Raw genomic sequence first — 12,085 nt, 5'->3', positions numbered from 1 at the left:
GCTAAAATAGTGAGGCGTCTCGCACAAGTTCGACGCCGTCACAAATCACAGAATACACACACAACACACATCCTAACTAACCACTATAACGGTGTGTCCACACAGCAGCTTTGACCAAATCTTGAAAATCCTGGAGCTGGGCGTGTCTGACAGCTTGGGGATTTCGCGACCAACAACCAATCACATGAATATCACATGAATATCCCGCCCCCGACATACAAAGCAAAAAAACCCGGTTCTTCTACACTATTGTCAAATAGGAAGGGCTATGATGAACATTTATTTTTTTAACATTTTGAACATTTATGAGATTAATGTTTATGGTGCTATGTTATGCTACATTCCATGCTGGCTAATGATACTGTCTATGCTTGCTAGCAACGAAGTAAACTAGCAACGAAGTAAACTGGATATAAAATCCCCAAACAAGCGAAAACCTACCAGTTTCACCCACTGCCTCTGCCACCTCCCTCCATGCCTGGCTCCTCCGGTTTGTATCCCGGTAAGTAAATAGGGACTGGTCATAAAGAACCGGGTGATTTGCTACCGCAATAACTAAGTTCTTCTCCATTTTTGTGGAATATAGAAATGAACTGCTTGTCTGGTTCTCCCAGCTTGCACGCGGTTTGATTGGCTAGCGCTTGAACTGTCAGATTTGCATAAACGGATCTGATTGGCTGTCGCTTCCAGCTCAGCCTCAAAAGTTGAACATTGTTCAACTTTGAAATCCTGAACATCCTGGAAATCCTGGAAATCTTCGCCTCGCCCCCCCACAATGCAGTTCGGCGACAAGCGAGGGAAAGTGACGTCATCCCCATTCAAAGTCAATGGGCGGAGACGCGCTGGAAGCGGTGGACAAATCGCCAAAAGCTGCTGTGTGTACGGGCCGTAACAGAACTAGCACAAAGCTACACAGAACATAAGGAGAGCACCGAGAGACGTCTGACACAGATTCAGACCTCTCCTGTCTAATTGAGATGCACACACTCTTGTAAGAGTCCCCGGAAGGTGTGGGCAGGGATTGGTGAGTCGGGCCCGACCTGCTCCAATCCAGATCTTCGGTCACGCCTACCGGAGGAGGGACAGGAAACTGGCATCCAATGGCGTCCGGGCAACGGCGCATCTCATATATATATTACATACACAGCTGAAAACAATCCTAGACAGGTTAACGAGCAGACAGCAGCAGCAGCCGTGACAAGATTATACATTTTACTGATACCAATTGTATGATATTTACCTTGTTCATTAAAAATAAAAATATAAAATATATATATTTTTTTAATATATATTTTTTAATATATATATATATATTAGGGCCGGGACTTTAACGCGCTAATTAAGATTAATTAATTACACAAAAATTAACGCGTTAAAAAAATTAACGCATTTTAATCGCACTTATTTTTGCACCGCGGAACGTTTCTCACTGGATGAGTTTCAGGCGTACCGATTATACTGGAGCACCAACTAACGTTCATGACTTCGGACAACAACAAACCACAGTGAACAACAGTGGGAAATGTTGTTTTAAAAAACGGACGGATGGAAGCGTCGATAAGAGCACGGTTGTGTGCAAATTATGCAAAAAGGAATTCGCATATCACCGCAGCACATCAAGCCTCAAGTATCACCTCAATGCAAAACATATAGCAGCTAGCGTGGACGTTAGCCTCTTTTATCGCGTTCACACCAAAAAGAGCCGGTACTAAAATGTGTTCATGAGAACCTTTTTACCCCCACGAAAGTCCCTGCTAGAGAGCAGGGACTTTTTTCTCTTGTGAGAAAAGAGCTATATTTCTGATTGGCTGGGCGGATTGCAAACCACGCCCCGTAAAACTCCCAAAACGTTTTGTGAATTTTATTATCCTCGCATTAGCATTATTAGCATTAGCCCAGCGCAGAAACGCAGAGAGACTAATTTATGGCAACACAAAATAAAACATGGGAGCGGTGGAGATGAGGAGGTGTCGGCGTTCTGGCGATTTACTCGGAAGGCTGCTGGGACTCCCAGCAGCTTCTACTGAAGCCAGTCCCCAACTCCGGGGACTTTGGGCGGCAGTATACGCCGTGAAGTGGTTTGCGGCCTGCCAATAAACCCAAAGCAGAAGAAGAAGAAGTGACGTCAGTGGCTTCATTTGCCTAATCCACCCCCAGGTTCAAAGAGTTCTCATGAAATAAGTTCTCATGAACCTTTGTGGGAAAAGTACTGCGGTGTGAATGCGCCTAATGGTATACTAAAATCCATGTGAAAAAAATTGCTTCTCACTGTTCTCAGGTCAAATATTTATATGTGATTAAAAATGCGATTAATTTCAATTAATTAATTACAAAGCCTCTAATTAATTAGATTAATTTGTTTAATCGAGTCCCGGCCCTAATATATATATATATATATATATATATATATATATATATATATTATTTTTTTAATGTGGGAAGAGGTGAGGCGGCGCCCCTATGGGCCGGCCGCCACTGGACAGGGTGCTATATAAATATAAAAGAGCAGTTTTACAGTTATAACACAGTGTTTCACTTACATTAGGCTGTATCACAGACAACAACCTTTTAACACTAAGGACATGCTGTGGTAAACTGTAGCTTTATTTATTTATGTTCTGTACATTCCACTGTGAGATGGTGTACATTGTTGTATTTGATGAAAAATAACAATGGACTATCTTCAGATAAAAACTCTGCTGGTGTCTTGGTCCTCTCCGCTCAGTGTGATCTGCTGCTGAATGACAACACTAAACACAGAGAGTAAAACAAACAGAAATAATAAAACATAAATAAAATCACATAAAATTAATTCTTTAAAAAAAAGTGAGTTTTTTTTAATGATTGAACAGAGGAGACAGAGTTGGCAGCCCTGATCTCCAGACAGGTCGTCCAAAGTCTAGGAGCTCTGACAGCAAAGACTGTCTGCTTTCAGTTTTTTATCTGGATTTTAGAACAACCAGGAGCGATGCCTCTTAAGAATCTCAGGGTTCAGGGGGGGGCATATGTCAATAAAAGGTCAGATACATAGTTTGGATCAAGGCCTGTCAGGGCTTTAGTAAGCAATAAGATCTTTAAATCAAATCTGTGTGGTGCAGTGGGTTGTGCGTTGGTGTTGGGATCAGGATGTCACAGGTTCAAACCCCACTGCACATGTCGTTGTGTCCCTGAGACACTTCACCCCAAAGTGCTCCTGTAGGGATTGCCCACAGTATTGAGTATGTAAGTCGCTTTGGATAAAAGCGTCTAACAAGTGACATCTGATGTAATCTGAAAACAAGGCGGATACAAAAACTGATTCAAGATACATCTGAAATCATTTTTAATTCAGATTTAAGGTTCCGTCCCCAGTAAACAGCACATGTTGTTTTGTTCACTGTGTGTGTGTGTGTGTGTGTGTGTGTGTGTGTGCACGCGCGTGTGTGTGTGCGTGCGTGCGTGCATGGTTAGTGTCAGTACACCGATCATCAGCAGCAGTGTGTAGAGTGTGAAACAGACATACAATGTTTTCATGTATGCCTTTAAAGGTCAGTGAGAGGAAGCTCCTGAGCTTCTCTGTGGAAAGCAGAAGCGGGTCCAGCAGAGGGGAATGTTTCCTCTGAGCTGAACCAGCAGCTGGCCTTTCTCCCTTTGTCTTTTTCTTCTCTGTCCTGCTACAGTTGTACAGGAAGAAGTAACAGTGATACATGGAAATGCTCAATGATCAAATAACGTCCCAGTTGAATCTGCACCAGGCAGGACTTTTATATTCAAGATACTTTAAACTTCTGCAACAAAGAGGAACAACCCACCATAGATTCATTTATTTTTATGATTTTTGAGGCGACAACATTCACTTGTATATTAATATCATACTTCCAGAGATTGAGAGGAAGACATTTAGTCTGCTGTCAACACATGGCAGTTATTATGTTCCACATTTTTTGGAACAAGCTCCCAGAAAACTTCAGGTCAGCTGCAACTCACTTCTTTTCCATGTTTCCTTTTTGCTGCCGGCTGCTGCCATTATCCAATCAAATAACTCGTATAACTTACACTGCACTGTAACTCTTCTTCCATTCTATACCTTGTTTTCATTGTATTTTCTTGGCTTTTTAATGACTGTTTTTTACATGTTACCCTAATGCTTCTAATGTTTGCTGTAAAGCACTTTAAAACACATTTGTGGAAATGTACTGTATAAATAATTCTGCCTTGCCTTGCCTATGTACGTTTTTCGTGCTGATATGAATATGTGCACTTCATAATATTACTCAGCGTACATGAAGGCTGCACCTTAACGTGCACTCACACCTGCTGTTCTTATAATAATACTTTTCCTTTATAATGCGCTTTTCTACATTTTTACAATTGTAAATCTCTCTCTCCAGGCTGCACCTTGAGCCGGCAGGATGTGCGTCTGACGCTGCACTACGAGAAGGGCTTCACTGTGACCAAGGAGCAGGTGGACCCAGCGGGGGGGGCCGTGCTCTTCAGGTACCCCTACGAGAAGCTCCGGATGTCCGCAGACGATGGAATACGCAACCTCTACCTGGACTTTGGAGGTCCAGAGGGAGAGATGGTGAGACAAAAGAATAAGATGTTAGCTGTTTCCTGATAGGAACTCTGGGTAATGTCTGCCCGCACAACATTCCTTTCAACAGAACTGTCAGAAGCGATCTCACTTATAGGAAATACTCAGGTTTGATTGAACTTACAGATGTAGATTGTTCAGGAGGCACGGCGTTTCCCAGAATACACCGCTGTCACGCAGCCAGCTGCTAAACTTGGTCAAAAACAACTGAAATAATTTCTTGCCTTGAATTTGTTTGACGATTTTAGCATCTGCCCTTACTGACAGAAACTTCAAAATCTGGTATTCTCTCCATTTACATGTATTTAGTTTTTTACTTCCATAAAGAATCATCCACACTTACACCGACATTAGACACACTCATCAGGAGCTGGCAGTAAGACCTCAGTCTGAATGATCCAGACATACAGCTCCTCGAGGGAATGTGCTGTCTGTTACGTTTTGGGCATTTCCAAGGTTATGTAACCAGTCTAATTTAACATTTACAAATTCCAGTCAAAATATGGCAAAGCAGGAATATCAGTAAATAGGTCTGCATTGATCAATCAACAAATGAGAGTGTGGATCTTCTGCTTTATTTTATGAAAAGCATCTGAACTTCTCTGAGTTGTGTCTCGGACCCCACGGCTGTTACATATTGCGTTTACTATAATTACTGTGTTGTACTTCATTCATTCCAACTTTCTTTTAGCAAAAGTAGCGTCTACTGTTTTATCCGCGTCACATTGCAGTACAAACGCTTTGGTGTAACATTAATGACTTAACTGTGTGACCATGGATGAGAGGAAATACATTAGAATTATTCAATATGTAGAATAATATAGAATCTGTTCCACCAATCAATGTCTTTATTTATGATTTCTAACGTTATTATAGTAGTTGATGGAAAAACATGCTCCTTCTGTCTTTGTGGTGAGCTTTATACAGTACATGTTTACTGTGCGCTAAACTGTCACAATCACATTTCAAAGCTTTTTCAACTTTTCAACATTTTTATATTCACCTTGACCATGGTTTGAACTTAAATGTAAAAAAAATGCTAATGAATTTCTACATTTTGAAATTTATAAATCAATAGTTTTGATCTCTTTTAATGTCATTAGGCTCAAATCGTGTGCAATAGAAACGTATTCTAGCGAATGGATTCTAATGGAAACATTCTAGTGAAAACTTTAGTCTGTGTTGATTAGGGTTGAAGGGGAACTCCAACAGTTTCAAACATCCGTCCTGAGAGATGCACCCTGACAACTAAAATGACTCATCATAACACATCTTCAATGAACTGTTGCATTGTGGGTAACGTAGGGGCCACGTTTCAAAAGACGACAGTGTGGAATAAAAAATATGTTATATCTCAGAATAGAACATGGAAACTCGTTTTTTTCTTCTCCTCTCCTTTCCTCCCTCCTCCCTCCTCTCCTTTCCTCCCCTCCTCTCCTCCTCCCCTCCTCTCTCTCCTCTCCTCTCTTCTCTCCTCCCTCCCCTCCTCTCCTCCCTCCCCTCCTCTCCTTTCCTCTCCTCCTCCCTCCTTTCTCCTCCTCTCCTCCTCTCCTCTCTTCTCTCCTCTCCTCTCTTCTCTCCTCCCTCCCCTCCTCTCCTCCCTCCCCTCCTCTCCTTTCCTCTCCTCTCTTCTCTCCTCTATCCTCTCCTCTCCTCCCCCCCTCCTCTCTCTCCTCTCCTCTCTCCTCTCCTCTCTCTCCTCTCCTCCCTCCCTCCTCTCTCCTCTCCTCCCTCCCCTCCTTTCTTCTCTCCTCTCCTCCCTCCCCTCCTCTCCTCCCTCCCCTCCTTTCCTCTCCTCCTCCCCTCCTTTCCTCCTCTCCTCCTCTCCTCCTCTCCTCTCTTCTCTCCTCTCTTCTCTCCTCCCTCCCTCCCCTCCTCTCATTTCCTCTCCTCTCTTCTCTACTCTATCCTCTCCCCCCTCCTCTCCTCCTCTCTCTCCTCTCCTCTCCTCTCTCCTCCCTCCCCTCCTCTCCTCCCTCCCCTCCCCTCCTCTCCTTTCCTCTCCTCTCTTCTCTCCTCTATCCTCTCCTCTCCCCCTCCTCTCCTCCTCTCTCTCCTCTCCTCTCTTCTCTTCTCTCCTCTCCTCCTCCTCCCTCCCCTCCTCTCCTCCCTCCCCCTCCTTTCCTCTCCTCTCTTCTCTCCTCTCCTCCCTCCCCTCCCTCCTTCCTCCTCCTCCTCCTCCTCCTCTCCCCTCTTGTCCTCCTCTCTCCTCTCCTCTCTTCTCTCCTCCGTCCTCTTCTCTCCTCCCTCCCCTCCTCTCCTCCTCCCCTCCTCTCCTTTCCTCTCTCTCTTCTCTCCTCTATCCTCTCCTCTCCCCCCCGCTCCTCCTCGCTCCTCTCTCTCCCCCTCCTCTCTCTCTCCTCCTCCTCTCCTCTCTGCCGATCGTCCTCCTCCCTCCCCTCCTTCAGTCCCTCCCCTCCTCATCCTTTCGCTCTGCCTCTCTTCTCTCCTCTCCTCGACCTCCCCTCCTCTCCTCGTCCTCCCTGCCCCTCCTCTCCTTCCTCTCCTCCTGTCCTCCTCCTTCCTTTCCTTCCTCGCTCGTCCTCCTCTCCTCACTCCCCGTCCTCTCGCTTGCCTCGTCCTGCGCTCTCTCTGCTTTTCCACTCCTATCCTCCTCCTCCTCTCCCCCCCTCCTCTCCTCCTCTCTCTCCTCTCCTCTCTCCTCTCCTCTCCTCCCTCCCCTCCTCTCCTCTCTCTCCTCTCTTCGTCTCTTCTTCTCTCCTCTCCTCCTCTCCTCCTCTCCCCTCTCCTCTCCTCCCCCTCCTCCAGGTGTTTGACCTCCACTCAGGTCCCAAGCCGGTGGTGTTTGTCCTCCACTCCTTCCTGTCAGCGAAGCTCACTCGTATGGGCCTCCTGACGTGAGACAGCGGCAGCAGCAGCAGCAGCAGCAGCGGCAGCAGCAGCAGCAGCAGCGGCAGCAGCAGCAGCAGCGGCGGCAGCAGCGGCGGCGGCAGCAGCGGCGGCGGCAGCAGCAGCGGCGGCAGCAGCAGCGGCGGCAGCAGCAGCGGCGGCAGCAGCAGCAGCGGCAGCAGCAGCAGCAGCGAGGAGACGCTCCGTAAATGCTGATACTTTTCTTTTAGTTTCTTTTTCCGACTCCTCCATTCAGAGCTGAAGCTTTGGAGTGAGGGAGATTAGACCACAAGTGTTGATTGCCTCAGAACTGTGCCTTCTGTTCAAACATCTCCTCGGCCTCTGGAATCATTTGTTTTGCAGATAAAAGGAAGTGGCACTTTGCTTGAAGTGATGAGAGACAAAACAGGCTTTTAAAAATCATTCCATGCATTCACTTTTATTCCAAGATGTGCTCATGAGATTCCACTACCAGTGCACTTCAAGCAAAGTGTTATTGATATTAAGGGATGGACATTTTGTTAGACAATAAGCACAGAATGGTGAAAGCTCCCTGTTTTACTCTCTGCCTTTCATTCCACCACAGCCTTCCAATGTTCAGGGCTCTAATCTGTTAGTCTTTGTGAGTGTGAGACGCTGATTTAGAGTCAGTATGCAGTTAACTGATCAGAGAGTGTGTGTGTGTGTGTGTGTGTGTGTGTGTGTGTGTGTGTGTGTGTGTGTGTGTGTGTGTGTGTGTGTGTGTGTGTGTGTGTGTGTGTGTGTGTGTGTGTGTGTGTGTGTGTGTGTGTGTGTGTGTGTGTGTGTGTGTGTGTGTGTGTGTGTGTGTCTATACTACACCCTTCGGTTGGCTGACGGTGTGCCTGCTGTCTGATGGCACCTGCTAGCACATTATCCTAACCTACTGTTGTAATCAAGTGCCAATGGTGCCTTCCTACACGTAGTGACACTCTTTGTAAAGTATTTTTTATTCACACAGTGAGAGAGTTTGAAGCTTTCGACATGGCCGAGCTATAGTATTACTCTTAGTGTAACCGTGTTACTTTGTTTTTATGTTGTTTTTAAAGTCTTATGATAAGCATGACATTAAACTCTGTATCAGATGATGACATCTGAACATGTGTTCCCCCCCTTTTTGACCTTTGCTGCCACGTCATGTCTCTGTCATCTCATTCCATTTCTCTTGAGTTTCCTGGTCCCTTGTTACCTGCCTAAAGCAGTGTTTCTCTGACCAAGCAATCACTGCAGTCAGTGTACACACGCTTTCTTTTACATTCCTTTTAATTTGCTGTCTGAAATGTTTTTTACAAATATATGTTTTACTCTTGGTCCACTGACTTGCCTTCTTCTGGAGCTTGCATGGCCTCATCTGTCATCCATCTGCTTCCAGTGTAGCAGTAACCTTTAAGATCAGCTGATCACAGAAATCATCACAATGATATAAAGAGGTGGTTCTAGACCAATTTTACTGGGGGGGGGGGGGGCATGCTGGGCCCGGTTATTTAAAGAGCACATTTAATGCAGGACAAACACTCTCTTTGTGTTTTTAAGATTTCAACATTTTGGTTCAGTATAATGACATGGAACACAACATAAACTATAATGAATAATATTTGTTTCAGTAGCTTAGTTACAATTTTATTAAATGGCATTTATGAAAACAAAACACATCCATGGTAACTTCGGCTCAAGTTAAAGCACAGTCTTTGCACCATCACCATTGGTTTTATAATAGACTCTTTTTTCAGAGGCGGGGCACAGGGTGGTCCAAGCCCAGTGTTATAAGGGCACTGGCCCCTGTGAGCCCCCCCCTAGAACCGCCCCTGCAAAGAGCAGGCGATCAAAGACAAGGATTTACCTTAAATCTTCTGTATTGTTTAGTCTTTTACTAAACTTATTACATTTAAAGCAGTTAGACAGGATCTTATCCTTTAAAAACATATGTAATGTTTTAATAATGACAATACTACTATAATAATATTTCATATTATCCAAAAAAAGGGTTAAAATAGTAGGAAGTTGAATTTGAAACAATGAAAAACAAACTTTCTGAAGTAGAACAAATACTGTTGCTGTTGTTTGAGTTACATCAGATAATATAGAACCTTTTGTATCATATGAAATAAATGCCCGGCATATTCTAGAAGAACCCTATTCAGAATGATATGTGTTAATAACATATTTTAATGTTGCTTATTCCAAAAGATCTATTGTTTATGTACTGCAGCCGTCAAAAATCCACCTTGAACCACTTGGCTCTCTCACGTGGAAGAGTATAAACCTTGTTTGCTAGTAGGAGTAAAACTGATTTTTTAAAAACTTTTTTCTTTCACTTAAATCCAAAATGTCACTTTCAGTGGCATGATCAACTCAGGCCCTGGTGCTGTTCGTTCAGGTCTTGCTGTTTTTTAGTATGCATTTTTCAATTATTGCCTGGAAAAATGCAGAGTTGGTGTGAGAGAAAGTGATGTTAGGCATGCACCAATTTAGTGCTGTTATTTAGATGGAGTGTGAGTGAAGTCATGTGACGAGCACTGAGCAAACTCAATCGATTGATGAAGAGCATCAGATGCAGTTGAAAGCTCTGGTTAAAGCCACTAAATGGACCTAGGGTTAATGTTATTTGTTAATCTACTATGCCCAAGCAATTATGACTTCAGTCTCTAAATGAAGGTTGGCTCGTCAATGAGCTCCACGTGACTGTAATGTAGACATTTCCATAACCTTCAGCTGTTCATGGTGCGTGTTCCTGAAGCGAGCCTTCCCTTCAGTAGAGCCTCTGTTCTTTGGGCCTCTAACAATGTCCCATTGTTTCCCCTCATCGTGCAACACAGAACCAGATATCCCGTCTGTCCTCGGATAAGGAACACAGTCACAGTCTGTACGACCTTCATTCTGTTTGAGACGGTGTCCTTGTGATGGTTTGGACACTTTTTTCATTTTATAGTAAATGCATAAAACAAACTGAAACATTGACATTAATAAAATGCATTAGGTCAACAGATTTCACATAACTGTATTAAGTTAGTGAAGGCAATAATATTAAGTTTAAATAAGTTCAACTTAATATTATTGCTTTTTAACCTTGTAAATCTGTTGACATAATACATTTAATTAAAGTCAACGTTTTGGTTTCTTCAGTGTCGGCTGTGATAAAGACTGGCAGGCTTCACTTCCCCTCATGTGTTCCAGTTAGATCCGGCCTGACAGAAAGTGTTGTTCCTGTGTTGCTCTCCATCCTTCCCCACCACACCTTTTACTCCATGTTAGTCCTGTCCTCTAACACACCGCACAGATCTGATTGTCTTAAGTTGGTCAACCTTCAACAAGCGACAGGCCGTCCCTCTTTAAACTCGGTGCACTAAATCTGTGAATGTACACCTCTCCTCTGCTTCCACATGATGATGTTCACCTCCTTTCTGTGATTGTGGCTCCTGTCTATGCAATGCAAAGAAAGGGTTTTGAACCAAAGGTAGTTTTTGTGGCAGCTTGCGTCCAACACAATCATTGAACTGAGGGGTCTCGGCAGAATAAAGTGCTGCTGCCTCAACCCGTCATATGCAATGTATTTTAGACTTCCTTCCAAGATACTTACAGCCTATAATGTATGATAGCAATGTAATAATCACAAATGTAAAAAAAACTACCAATAAAACTGTTACAAATTACAGACATTTCTGTGTGGTTTGTTTTTATGATTTGGACATTGGTTTTACATGTATAATTTATTCAATATTAACATGTCATTGTACTTATTGATTGTTTTACTGGGTTTGGGTGCACATGTTTTTTAAAGCCCAGACAAAGGTGGAAGAGCACCAGCAAAGTCACAACTAACAATGACCAAGGGTTGTGTCCTCTAGATTTAGTCTTTTATTTTGCCCTCAAAGTGCACCAGATTGATGCATTTCACCTTTCATTTTCCTGTTTTCATGTTATTATCCTCCAAAGAGTTAGATAAACACTGACGAATTCACAGCTGACCAGAAGTGATATCCATTGAGAAATTACATCTCAACATGTATCAGATTTTTTAAATATCTTATCTTTTAGCTCTATGTTTTCATAAGGTCTTGCAAGTGCAAGTTTTTGAATGCTGTCCACACAAAAAAAATCTCAATATTATGCTTTTAAATTGTGTTAGCATGATTCTGGTGGTAACATTTCCACCAGAACTACACCTTTGTTAGGAGCTCTGCTGCTATCTGGTGGACTACAGGCTGTGAACCGTTAACAAGAAGCTGAACATGTATCAACATCTGAAACTAGAGAAATCTACATGATTGTGGGATATATTATATATAGCATATTGTGTAGCATTTTTGGATATATTTCACACATTTTCTTTGTTATGTGTAAATGTAATATTGAAAAAATGTGCTCAACAACTATGTAATGTATAGAGTATATGTATATATAATATATATATATATGCCTATAGGTATTTGTAAGGTAAATATGTAGGCTGTACATATACATAGCATAATTGCCATTTTCTCAATTTGTTATTTAGCAGTAAAATATATAAATGATTAATAATGTCAAAATATAAAAATGTAATGAAATTACAATTAGCAACACCCTATCCATAAAATTGTTATATTGATGTGGTTGGTGAATGTGTGATATTTTAGTACATAAAATAGTCATTTAAAGTTGTAT

The 12,085-nt window shown here is 42.9% G+C and overlaps 1 protein-coding gene across 1 annotated transcript in view; it reads left to right on the top strand.

The window, feature by feature from the left end:
* sntb2 (syntrophin, beta 2) overlaps positions 1 to 11,091 on the top strand; it is a 90,777-nt gene extending 79,686 nt beyond the window's left edge. Inside the window, exons 6-7 of the mRNA XM_034227078.1 lie at positions 4,371 to 4,561; positions 7,343 to 11,091. Coding sequence (XP_034082969.1) covers positions 4,371 to 4,561; positions 7,343 to 7,435 — 284 coding nt within the window. The 3' untranslated portion in view covers positions 7,436 to 11,091. The remainder of the gene's footprint in view (positions 1 to 4,370; positions 4,562 to 7,342) is intronic.
* Positions 11,092 to 12,085: the final 994 nt, after the last annotated feature.

The sequence above is a fragment of the Gymnodraco acuticeps genome, unplaced genomic scaffold (genome assembly GCF_902827175.1).
Source record: "Gymnodraco acuticeps unplaced genomic scaffold, fGymAcu1.1, whole genome shotgun sequence".
NCBI classification, from domain to species: domain Eukaryota; kingdom Metazoa; phylum Chordata; class Actinopteri; order Perciformes; family Bathydraconidae; genus Gymnodraco; species Gymnodraco acuticeps.
Note: the sequence above shows the minus strand (reverse complement) of the source record. Positions and strands in the feature narration are given on the sequence as shown.